This window comes from Xylocopa sonorina, chromosome 1, assembly GCF_050948175.1.
Source record: "Xylocopa sonorina isolate GNS202 chromosome 1, iyXylSono1_principal, whole genome shotgun sequence".
In the NCBI taxonomy this organism is placed as follows: Eukaryota; Metazoa; Arthropoda; class Insecta; order Hymenoptera; family Apidae; genus Xylocopa; species Xylocopa sonorina.
The window spans coordinates 9357515-9370582 of NC_135193.1; the positions used below are offsets into that span (position 1 = coordinate 9357515).

Here is a 13068-nt window from a genome sequence, read left to right on the forward strand (position 1 = left end):
CTCTCGCTCTAACTCTCTCTCTCTCTCTCCCTCTCGCTCTCTTTCCGTACGTTTTACGTGCGTCGGGAAGGGGTGGTGGGTGTCGGTGGTCGGTGGAGGGAAACGACGTGTGCGCGGGTGGTGTGTACAGGGGGTGGCGGCGTGTAGGTTGACACGCGCGCGCGCGCGCGCGCGAACACCAACTCTTTAAACACCGTTCTCGTACAATCGTTAATCATACGTCGCGAGTAAAACACCACGGTGGGTGGGCGGGGGTTTTATTTTGGGGTTGAGGGGGGACAGTAGTACCGAGGGGATGATTACACGCCGCTCCGGATAGGTGGGTTCTGCGTTTCCGCGCTGTGCTCTCTGTCCCGGTCGCAAAATGAACGACCCGCCGGTTCCGTCACGAACAACGACACGCTCACGTGACCACGCGAGACCACTACGCCTCGAGCGACAACGCCTTGCACGGGCCCACCAACGGCCTCGGCGACGGGGACGGCGACTTCTTCGATAGGTTCAACGGCTGCTGGCTGTCCGCGATGTCCACCTGCAGCTCCATCATGTTGCTGGGGCAGCCGGACAGCACCAGCGTCGCCGCCGTGCTTGACGCTGGCCTTGGACTCGTGCTCGTACTACTCGTCGCCGCCGCGGACAGGTACCTTGGCGACGAGGCCGGCGAGTTCCCGACCATGAGGTAGTCCGAGGAAGACTGTTGCTGTTGCTGTTGTTGTTGCTGCTGCTGCTGCTGTTGTTGTTGTTGTTGCTGTTGCTGCTGCTGCTGCTGCTGCCGGGCACCTGTCGTCGTCGTGATTACGGACGTCGCTGGCCACCTGGTCGTCGAGTAGCTGGTGGCGCATTGGAGCAATCCTTGAGATCCTTGGGGTGAACGGGCGGTGATCGTGGTCGTGGAGGCGCACTGTTCCGCTGGGGAGGGCGAGACCGCGGGCGACCTTGGGCTAGCCTCGCCGCGCATTATATAATTGTGGATGATGTCCGTGCGCTTGAGCTGCTCGGCGGTCATCCGTGGTCCCTCCATCAGGCTCCTGGCCAGGGTCGAGTGCGTGCTGCTCAACAGGCTGGCCGTTTGCGGGCACTGGGCTTGCACCTGGTTCGAGGGGCTTCGCGCCGGTGGCGAGGTTAGGTGGAGGTGCAGCTGGGACTGGGCGTGTTGCACGATCACCGCCGGCTCCGCTTCCGCGCTGTCCTTCTGCCGTAGGGCGCGGAACTTCTTGTGGGGCTTGTACGCCTCGTCCATCAGAGAGTTGGTGTCGTACAACGGCGGCGCTTGTAGCACTCGCTTCAGCACGGGCATGTCCTCGACCTCTTTGTCCTCGGATCGGGGACTGGAGCAGACGGACGTCGGGGCGCTGCTCGCGCTGCTGCTCGCCGGTTTGTCCGGCTTCTCGGTGCCGGACTCGATCCCGCTGTCGCTGGGCGAGTCCAGTTTGCGGAATCGCGGACACTGCGGCGGTTGAGGGGTCTTCGAGAGGGACGCGCGATGGAGTTCGTCGTCGCCGGAGCTGGTGCTGCCGGAGTTCGCACGTCTGCGATGGGGGCAGAGGCCGCCGGCGAGAGTGGCGGCCAGAAGGGGCGCGCTGGAAGCGTGGTGTCCGTTTGGCGGCGGTACGTGATGGTACTCCGTTAAAGAGGCGACCTCTCCGCTGCAGGTGCTCTCCGTACTCGAGACACTGCCCAGAGGGCTCTTCACGGCTTCGTCCAGGGTGACGTCCGATGCGGAGCCCCAGGACGCTGGCGGCTCCTCCTCCATCGGCCAGTGCTGTTGCTGCGGCTGCTGGGCACTGATCACGTGCTGCGTTTGCTGTTGCTGTTGTTGTTGTTGTTGCTGCTGCTGGTGTTGCTGTTGCGCCTGCATCTGTTGCTGTTGCTCCGTCATCTTGAAGGCCAACAGTTTCTCCGAGTGGAGGGTGTTCAGGGTTCTCAAGTCGGGGATCTTCTTGAGCAACTCTCTGAGAATGTCCGGATGCTGGGGATGGTTCTGCGCGAGTACGGTCTGCAGAGCGTTTCTCAGCTTGTTGTGCATACGCTCGACCAGCTCGGTGTTGCGCAGCCCTGGCCGATCGGCGGCGATCACCACCACCGAACAGAACAGGCCCAGCTCCGCGTCCGACAGTCGCAGCGAGTTCACCCTCTCGGCGAAATCGAACATCGAGTCCATCAGGAACCGTGCGTTGCTGCTGTTGTGGATCGACTCCCGTTTCAGCACCTGCCCGTTCAGGCAGATCATGCTGTTCGTCTGAGCGTCGAACATGCAGGCCAGCCGCACCAGCAACACCTCGAACACGCCCGCCTTGAGCAGCGTGACCTGGTCGTCCTGTGCCAGCAGGCTGAAGCCAGGAATGCGTTTCGCGAACTCGACCACGCCGCGGATCGCCGGCGAGAACCTCTTCGAGAAGTCCTGCAGCAACTCTTGCTGGCCAGTCAACGGCTGGGGGTTAGGGTTCAGGGGGCATGCCTGCAACAGTAAAAGAAACGGGCGAAACGTTTTTAACCTCGCACGTGAACCGCGTGGGGAAGAAAGGAGGCACGCGTGGCGTCGCGTTAGTCTTCCTCGTTCGGTCGAGGACGACCGGTTCGATTTCCGCGTAGAACGTAAAACGTCTCGGATGATCCAAGGCCTGCGCGCACGGTAGCGCTCGGTGTTGACGTAAGTCGAGTGGCGAAGAAAAAAAGAAACAGAAGAGAGAGAGAGAGAGAGAGAGAAAAAAAGAACAAAAAAACACACACCGAGACCAACCGATGTCCGAAATGTAAAGTCTCGCGAGGAAGGGGTAACGAGAGCTAATAGAGAGCCTCGCGTCTCGACTAACTTCGTATACTAACCAAGGTTGGAGGACACGCGGTGTAGTTGGGCGTCTCTCGAGCTCTGACCAGGATCGGGGCCACCTTGTCCCTGGTGAAGTCGCATGTGTCGAGGTGCGCCTGCACGACGGTGGCCAACAGCCGTTGCTCGTCCTCCAGCTCGGCCGCTACTGCCTTCTCTTGAGAACGGCTGTGGGAGCTTTGCTGCATAGCAGCCAGAATCCTGGCCTTCTCGCGCTTGGGCACACGGCCGAATCGCACCGCTGTAACCAGAAACAGACGGACGGCCGACGGTTAGAAACCCGCTTACATTCCGTCTACTCTAACAGCGGCCGGCAGAAGGAAGGACGCGTCGATGAATAGTTAATGCGATCAATGGATGAATCATGCAACGGACACGGCGTGTCGGGCCGCGTACCGCGACCTTCGAGCGATTCCACTACCGTCGCTGGTATCATACGCGGAAAACTGGGTACGCGCGGTTCGCGTCACGCAAAAAAAAACACCCTCGTGTCTTCCTCGTACACGTTCGACGATAGTCTCGTCGATTCTGATTCGTTTTACCCGCCTGCATCTCTTTCGCCGCACTGTGAACAGTCAACATCGCAACAACGGAGCACCTGCCGTCCCGTACTCGCGACGGTACACGTCCTACGACCCGTTGGCGCGCACGCGGTTGGCGAGGGGAGAGAACAGAAAAAAAAAAGCAGAAAAAAGAAGAAAAAACTCGATAGGGGAAAGCGCGCGACTTTCTCGCCGCGCGAGAAACGAAAGTGGCAGAGCCTGGCCGCGTGCTACGAATCGTACCTCCGCTAGAAAGTGACGAGCGCGACGGCTACGGGACGAGAAAGGGGAGAAGCGGTGCGACGTTTCGGTAACACTTGTCGCGGGGTAAAATGTGCGCGACGCGCAGCCCTGTCCATCCGTAAACCCGGTGCGGGGACACCTACGTGCATTACGATAGTTGACAACTCCGTTGAGGATTCCCTTCAGTATGGGCAACTCGTCTCCCATGACGATGCGGCGTGTAGTTTCTCGAACTGCACCGCGCACCAAAACTAGTCTCCCATCGGTGTGCACAATCACTGTCGGTCGACGTACGCGATGAACCAGTACCGCACACCAGCATACACGCGACTCGACCGCGTTCTACCGACTATATCGTCTCTCTTCTATGTCGTCTCTTGGGTTTCTAACTAATTGGAACGTATTAGTCCGGAACTGTACTCGAGAACTGGTGGCTGTCGTCGCTGACTATCGTTTTGGCTGACGAGCGTGGCAAGTCACTCCGACTCTGGGATCAGCGTGTATATTATAACACGGCGTGGACGGCGCGGCAGCAGATAGACGGCTGTCTGCCTCGCACACGGGCGGCCAGAGTGTTCAGGAAAGGAGCGCGACAGTAAGACGCGTGCAAACGCGAGACAGCATCACCGCCGACTGAGTGATGTTCCGCGGGTTGCGTTCAACAGCCCCTCCACTTATTCAGCCATCAACGACTCCCACCACCACCACCAAGCCACGATTGTGGCCTTTGCTGAGCCTTTGGCCTTGAACTTGGTTTCAGCGACAGCCGCACGAGGCGTACCGCCGACCTATATATACTATATAGCGAGCGAATGTATGCGGCGAGCGTAGCGGCCAGCAACACGCTACATCGGAGGGTGGTGTACGTGACTGTGCGCGCCACTCTGTGCTTGTATACGTTTTCTTTCTCCCCCTCTTTCTCTCTCTTCCTCTCTGTTCCCTCTCTTTATGTTTGTACGCGAACGCTCGACAAAGAACGGATTGTAATAGACGGCCAGAGGACGAGGGAGAGAGAAAGAGGGAGAGAGATACGAGGCACTGTCCGTGTGCGCAGATGCCAACTTCCTTTGCCGGGGGTAAGCTACCCTCGACGACCTTGGGCAACCCCTCGGCTGGCTGGCTATTTGCCCTGTCACCAGCTGCCGTCGTTCGACTTATCTGTGTTCACGGATGATCGATCTTTCTCGCCGTCGTCGTATCCGCCGTGCAACCCTCTCGACTCGACGATCGCCCGATCTCGTCCCCTTAAGATCCGTTCACCAAGACCAACGCGCTCGAACTACTTCGACGGCTGAAGAGCAAGTTCGCGACTTTGTTCCTGTTCCGTCGCGACCACCACCGAGGTCATCGTGATCACGATTCATAACGCGTCCCGTCTCGATCACGTACGAGCTCGACCGCTAGCCAGAGGCACGCTTCTCCCGGTCGTGTGGACGACACCGGTTCGTGCATCGTCCTCGCGTTGCTCGTCGCGGGGCGCATCCTTCGCGAACGTCTAACTGTACACTTCCCCGCCAGTGTTGTCGCTCGCCAGCTACAACGATCTCTCATGTACCTCATTCAATTTTCTCCTCGATCGACTGGCGAACGAATTCGAGCAGCGTGAACGCTGGACGCGGCGTCCTCGCGAGCGGCCACTCGCTGATTGCGGGGCAAGTCGAGTCAGTCGCGTCGGTTTGGCGGGACTGCGCGAGGCGGGAGCATGCGCTCGAACGCCAGGTGGCTCGATCGCGGTAGGGGAAGTTGGAGAGGAGGTTCGCGTGGTACCCAAGCGGGGGAAACGCGATCCGACGGAGACGAAGTTCGCGAGGTCTCCGCGTGGAGCGTAGCGCCACGCGACGGCGCGTTGTTGGTCCGATTCGCGAGGTAGGGATACCCCCAGACGGTGATCGAGCGGCTCGCGTTGGGGGAACACGGGATGCGATGGCGAGTGTCCGTAGCTGGGATGGAGGGGGACGATGGAAGGAGCATGGAAGGAGGTGGAAGGGTCACCGGGTACGTAGCGGCGAGTAGCGGTACTCTTTCTATGGACGTGGAGTCGCATGCAAGCCGAGCAATGCCCGACTATTGACCCCGAGCCACGGACCACGCTGCTATCACAGCCAGAGACTCGATTTTCGAGCTTCGATCGCTCTACGACGGAACGAGCCGCGCGATCGTTCGTCGCGATCGCGACTATCGAGTCCGTCGAGACCAAACGTTGAACGTTATCGTAAAAAAAAACGCGAACGTAACGATCGTAATCGTTAGGTAACGAGCGTGTAACGTTCGAGAATCCCGGTGGATTATTTCGGTCAAGTCCGACTCGACGAGGGAAGTAGGGTCGTTTATAGATCAGACGGCGGTAGCAGCAGCAGCGGTGGTGGGCCAGCCGCTGCTCCCGGGGTCGTTGACCCCGGTGGGTCTGCGCGCGTCAGCAGGGATCTACACTCGCGAACACTCGTTTCGCGGCGGGAAAAAAGGGGTCAGAACGGGCGAGATCGAGCTCGATGTTTCGAAAAGAAAGCAAGCTCGTCGGCTCTGGAGAATTCCCGACGGGGGGGGTATACATATATAATTGCGGCTGCTTTCTCAAACGGCGAACTGGCCACTTTCGCCCATTGCGACACTCTTGCCGTGTCGCGCGGAGCGGCGTTACGCAAACGGTCAACGACCCGTCACTCTAGATTTTAGAAACCACTTTTCGGACGAGGCGAGGCGTTGCGCGACGACGAAATCCAGCGTCGCGACCGACGACGCGGACCGCGATAATACCGTCATCGACTCGTCCGTTCCTTGACGGACGCATAAGGGGGATAAGGGGCGCGTGTGGAGTTAGTTAGAGGTTTAAAAATGAATGCGACTCACCATCTCGACTCATACCGACGGCGATACACTTCTTGAGACGGCAATACTGGCAGCGGTTCCTGTTGATCCGCAGGATGCTGCACTGTTGGTTTTTAGTGCAAGGCCGGTACTGGATCTTCTGCTGAATACTGCGCCGGAAGAATCCCTGCGAATCACCAATGAAACCCTCGTCAGTCTGACCGTCGCTGTCCGAGGAGGACCCGGACGAGCAATTGGTCCCCGTGCGCGGGGTGGCCAGGTCACATTCGCATAAGCACCCCATTAATTCACTCAGCCCCGATGGTGTTTATCTTCGGCAGTCTCACACGTTCCCGTATATCCCCTCGAGACGATGATCGCGTGCCCTTCTCGCACGCGCACTGATCTCTCTCCCTCGACCCTTCTACTTTTCTATCCCTAATCGCCTTCGAACAGTTTCAGGTAGGCGCGCGCGGACGCGCGCTTATATCAGTCCGGTCAACGACCGTAAACGAGCGAGCGAACTCGCGAGCGACAAAATCCGTGGGACCGTGCACGCAGAGAGTAGCTCGCGCGTTGCACAGTGTCCTCTCGCGGGGTGGTTCACCACGACCAGGGGGTGGCAGTGATTCGTCGACGTGAAACGGCGCGCGGTTAAACTCGAGGCAAACCGACCTCACCGGCGAATCGAGCGTAACTGTTCGACGGTACTCGGTATCGCGCGAAGCCAGGGGGACGCGAAAACTGTTTCGGCGAGTGGAAAAAGAAGCGACCGTTTGTATCGGAGCTTGGCTGTGGACTGGCTCTTTCTAGCACAGAGAGCATAGAGCCTCGGCACATTGCCTCTGGCACGTCGAGGTGGGGGACACTCTGACCCAATTCCCGGACGTTCACCCGCAGTTCACCGCGTGAAAGTGAGAGTCCCCCTTGCGCGCACTCCTGCCGTTCCTCGCCTCTCTTTCTCCTACCGTATCACCGTCTCCGTCGCGCCTTTATCTCGGCTCCCTGTCCCGTTCGCGCGCGCTAGCAAACCCTCGATACGTATCGTCGGTCCTCGTCGAACGAACCCGACCATAGAGGCCTCGCGCGCGCTTCGAACGCTCTACTAACGGGTTCCTTTCCCCCTACCCGCGATCCCTCCCACTCGAACGGGTCGTCACCTCGCCGCGTTCTGCGAGGAACCACCCTCCCAACCGACGTGTCCCGCCCCACCTTTCTTCCCTCGAGCTCTCCTATGCACTTTTCTCGCGACCACCGACCCTTGGCCCCTCTGCCAGCCGAATAAACGCGGGAACCGCGTACTTTTCGGCACGAACGCCCCACGCACCGCGGTTCTAACCCTCGACAACCCGTACAGCGCGTATACCCGCCAGTTTTTTTCCACCCTCGTTCGCTATCGAGCACCGACCACCGCGAGAGACGACGATCCTCCACTTCGACGCCGCCGGGTGAATAACCCCGCGGGCTTCATCGACCGCCGTTCTCCGCGCGTTATTTTAAGTTCGAGACCGAGTACCAGAGCCGGGTTCGCGTAATCTGTACCGTTTCTCGTTATCGTTATAGATCTCGATCGGACTGTATGCGAACGACAATAACAGAGTCTCGTTTCTATCGGAACGCGGTGACTTGGAGTTGATGCATGGACGAAAAACCCTGGAGAACGGAAACGGAAACGTTAGTAGAGAAGGAGAGAGAGAGAGACAGGTAGAAGCTACTTGGTTCAGTTTTTCACGCAGCGGTTGCTAATTGGGAATGAGAAAAGAGGTAGGTCAGGGCGGAGGAACTTCCCGGCCGCGTATCGGTCAACGACCTCGCCGGTTACGTAACGAACGACGCGCGGAACGACGACATCGTCGTCGTCGTCGTCGTTGTCTTCGTCGTCTTCGTCGTCGTATCTTCGTACAGGGTGGAGGAGGAAGAGAGGACTTGGGCGCAGGCGCGCGCGTGCAACGCGCGTATACGCGTACGGAATTGGCGACACACTGTGGTCGTCAAGTGACTCTCTCGTGACGTCAGACACGCGACCTCGCCTACCTCAACTTCGTGCACGGCCCGAGCAAGAGAGACGAGAGGAACGATGTACCGTTGCACCTCCGCGCCCGGCCTGTCAATCGGTGCACGCGTTCGATGCAAGTCAATGAACTGTCAGCGTTGCCAATGTTAAGCTTCCCTGTGCAGTGGCGATCGACCACGGACGCCGTTGTCCCGGGCACCGCGCGCGCCGTTTCGAGTCCTCTCCTCTCGCCATCGACGAACCCGGGCCAATGAACCCTGCCTCGCGTTTGTTTTCTACGAAACGCGGCTACGTTTTATCTGATAACCATTCCTCTCGCCCCGGGGCTGCGTCGCGATTTACATAGACGCAGCCGTCGCTCGAACAGGTGACGCGGAAACGCGGCGATTTCCTCTTTGGAATTCTTTCGCGCGGATGTACGCGTGGTGGTCGAGGATCTTATCGGAAGCGACCAATTTGGAGTTCTCCTGCGGTTACGAGGAGAATCGAATCAGACGGAGGTATTAAGCGAGATCGGAAAAGAACGACGATGTTATCGGGCGCGAGCTGGTGCCGCGGATGCCCGGACGAGGCCAGCAACCCCTGTTGAACCCCTTGCTTGGCGGGAATCCGGCGGTACTAGCGGTGGGGATGGGATTGTGGGAGAATGCGGTGCATCGATCTCTCAAACTCTGTGCATTCCCCTGGCGGGTCAAGGGGCGACCACCTTTGCGTGCCGTGTGTCGCGGACGCGTCGCCATGGAATATGCGAACCGACTCGCTCGAGGTTCGCCCCAAAATGGACGATATATACGCGAATAGATTCTATCTCTATTTCGAGCGGACGCTGTCTCTACGATTGACATGTGTGCCTCGCTCCGCTTCCGTGAGACGGTAATCAGAGACCTTTGACCCGCTACACGACACTTTCTAGTGGAAAAATCGAAGAATCGACCCTTCCTTGGTAATCTCCAGGAACTTTCGCTCGAGAAAGTTCCACGTCCATCTCTGGCCACCCAGAATCCCATTGAAGCCCAGTGGTGGGTCTCGCGTCGCTCGAAGCCGCCGAAAGGCCGTCGACGAGGCCCCATCCGAGGGGTCGTTCGCCCCCTGCAAAGTTGCTCGCGTCGTATCTCTGGTCGCGGGCCTAGCTCGTGGCGCGTCTCGCGTCACGTTCACCCGCTCTGTGTTCGCTTTTATTTTCCGCGAAAGGAACGAGCTCTCGCGGCTTGGCCGGCTGGTGGCTCGCGTGCATGTGCATCAGTGTGCACGCGCGTAGAGATGTGGGTAAGGAGAGTGTGGGATATACACACGACGTGGTCGCGGGGCCAACGACCGGAGCGCGCGACTGCACCTCGTTGGAGGGGGTTGGAGCGTTCATTCGGAAGGGGGGTTGAGACTGTCTCTGGTGGGGGAAGGTGAGCGTATCTGCTCCCACGGGCGAACCACGGGAAACCAGGGAGTGAAAGAAAGAGACGGAAGAGAGAGAGAGAGAGAGAGAGACGGTGGATAAAGAGGAGAAGACGAAGGAGCGCGAGAAAGAGAGGCGCGGTGCAACGAGTGATACCCGGGTTAGCGAGATGATAGGAGGGGGACGAAGGGGGGGACGAGAGAGGACAGAACACGAAACGGAGTAACGGTGACGTACATAATGCGCGCGCCCGTGCAAGCGCATGCGCTGTTGCTCGAAACAGCCGCGGCACTCTCCGCTACGCTCGGGGGCATTAACCGCTCGCGCGCGCGCGCGCGCGCGCGAGCCAGCTCCGAACGAGCGCCTACAACTAACCGATGGCCACGATGCTTCTCGATTACTATCGATTCTTAACTGCGATACAAATCGCAGGTAGTCATTGGAATCTTCTGATCGAACGAGCGAGTTTTCATGAATTTTTCATATTCATTTTTGAAGATAAACTATGCTCCTTTCTTTTCTTGCTTACCCATTGAGATTTCTTCACGGTGCACTTAATTGTCTCGATGGTCAATTTTTGAATCGCGTCGAGAGAAACCTGGGCACGCGAGACCTGGCAGAGTACGAGAACGGTGGCCGTTGCTCGACCAGCTTTTGTACTCTCGCTTGACCTCGAACAGTTCGCTGCTCTTATTCCCCGGGCATCGATACCGTGGAAGTCGATCGTCGAGGTCACCACCGGCTCGAACTATCCTCCGTTTCCACCGCACTCGACGACGTCCGTTCGCGCTGTTCTCGAGGAGACCCCGCGATACACCCTGCACGGATCAGCAAAGGGGATGGTGGCGATTTTAGAAACGGACGGGCACGCCAATCCGATCGGGACGCTCGGAAAATAGCGCGAGCATCGTCTTCCGGAGTGGCCGCGCGAGGGGCCGAATTTTGCTGGCGCGTTGATTGAAAGTTGGAACAGGAAGTCTCCGAGTGTCTCGAGGCGTAAATTAGAAACCGAACACGCTTTTATTAGAAGCTGACCCAATCGATCACCTACTGATACCCTTACGATCGTCCAATAGAAACTTGATAATAGCTTTAAAAAGAAAACAAACAACAACTAACCTGTGCCTAGGAATCCCAAAAAATATAAACCACGACTCGATCACTCTCTCAATACTCTCTGAATGCTCTCTCAAAAAAAAAAAAAATCAGTGGCGATTCCTCGCGACAGGATCACGGACGATCGAAAGGCTGGTCACGAATCGCGGGGGTGTCGTGTTTCACAGGGTGGCTTTATCGGGCGCAGAGGAGCGTGACGTTCGATTCTACTCGCGGCGGCGGTGGTAGCGGCGGGGGCAACGCGGCGTTATCTTGAAACGCGCCTGCCGCTCCGGCCGGAGATACCGCGTCGAGCGAACACCTACCACGATAATAAGCGGCTGACCCGATTCTAAAGTAGATGCACCGGGGTCAGTAACCCCAACCGAGCACCGAAATACCCGCGCAATCAAATGAAAATGAGATCACGACTCGTTACGACATCAAAAATGACGGTTACCCGAGGAGGAGGGGGGTGGAGGAGGTCCCGGCGGAGGCAGGAGAAGAATCGTTGGTGGGAGGAGGGGATCTGGAGGGGAAATCGTAGGGAAAGAGCGAGGAGGAAGAGAACCGTGGCGAGGGGGGGTGGTGAGGCTCTCTGGTTGCCTCGCGGTGGAGGGAACAAGCGTGTGACGTAACTGGCTCGGGGGTCGACGACCGGAGGGTTAATGCACCGGTCGCCTGGTTTCAACCCCCCCGGAAAAAGAGTCGGCGAGCGCCTCCACCGTTGATCGTCTCTCGCTGGGGAAAATTTAAGGGGCGGTTCTGCTTTCGAGTATCGAAAAAACTCCGCTTCTTTTTGCCCATTTTTCCTTTACCTCGCTATCTCCTCGTGGCAAGCGAAATATTTTCCCAGCTAAGCTTTGCTCTTTTTTCTCTCGCGCAAAAGTTCACGAAATTTGCTCGAAGCCCGCATTCGAGGCGTCAAACGAACGAACCTCTCGAATCGGACGGATGTTAACCTAGGACAGGATAGAGTCCACTAAAGAATTCGGGAAACTACGCGACGCGTTTTACGGGGTCGTAAAACGGAAACACGGGGGAAAGGCTGTCGTCTCGCTATACTTTTCGAGTCTCCACTAATTTTGCTCGGTCCATCGACAAACCTTGTGACCTACGCAAGTTCGAAATAACCGTAAACATATGAAAATTATTCGTTACTGCTACCAACGAGATACGTACACGTGGTTTCTTCTAGATTGGCGGACGAATATGGAAACGCGCGAATTCGAGGCTGTCGAGACACGCTGGGCTTTGGGGTGGAATAAAAAGGATCGAAGAGAGCCACAGGGTATATATACGTATAGTGGAATATATAGTGTAATAAGATTAGAGGGATAAATATAGAACGATATATCGAGTCGGAGGGGATCAGATTCGGATGAGCGTTTCGTGAGCCGGTCGCGTCGCCTCCGGAATGCCGTGGCTTTTATCGCGGCTTTATCGCGAGACCCGCGCGCTGATTGCGGCGCCGCGAATCTCTCGTGCCGTAAAACTGAGCCCAGGTCAGTGACGCGTGCACGAAAACTGTCGTGGAGGGGGGGTGCAACGTCCTGGCGGGATCTGGGCCATTGCGAGTCCACGCGGCCGCCGCCATCTTCGCGTCACTTTTTCCAGCTCGAAAACAGGGCCTGCGCGGACAACCTAACCGATCGGTCCCCTCGACTCTGTTCAAATTACGCGAGAATTTCGCGCGTCGTCCACTCGCCTCTGAAATCCTCTATTCCTGGTGACCTTAAGACCAGGTGATTTTAACGGAGTCGTCGAGGCAGGGTTGGGCGGAATGGACGGCGTGAACCTGCGAGGAGGCATCGGGGCCGAGGAAAAGTAGCTTGTGGCCAGGCGGCATGGCGAAATAGTGCAACAGCAGCGCGCGACCGAGCGACCTAGTCTTAAAGATATCCAACACTCTTCCGCGTTCTCTTCCCTTTCCACCTCGCGGGTCCCTAGCAGTGTTCCAGTGCCCATAAGACGGTCTCTACCGCTAGCGGCTAGGTCACTCGGCGTCGACTGGTTCGCCATAAACCGCCAGCGTTGCGCTACGTCCATAAGTTACTGACCCAGTCAACCCAGCCCGAGGCTCCTCGTTCGACGAGTCTACGACGAGATCTCTGGTCCACAACGGTGGGAGAGGCTTCGACCACGAAACCCA

At 57.9% G+C, this 13068-nt stretch overlaps 1 protein-coding gene across 4 annotated transcripts in view; it reads right to left on the minus strand.

Moving 5' to 3' along the window:
• Positions 1-245: 245 nt before the first annotated feature.
• Positions 246-13068, minus strand: part of E75 (ecdysone-induced protein 75) — a 138698-nt gene continuing 125875 nt past the window's right edge. For 3 of the 4 annotated variants that reach the window (XM_076893619.1, XM_076893628.1, XM_076893610.1), the window contains exons 3-5: positions 6460-6604; positions 2827-3068; positions 246-2458 (exon numbers count right to left, since the gene is read on the minus strand). In XM_076893619.1, the coding sequence (XP_076749734.1) occupies positions 425-2458; positions 2827-3068; positions 6460-6604 (2421 nt within the window). In that variant the 3' untranslated portion in view covers positions 246-424. Of the gene's footprint in view, positions 2459-2826; positions 3069-3755; positions 3942-6459; positions 6605-13068 lie in introns of those variants that run through there. The other variant, XM_076893634.1, reaches the window with a different exon arrangement.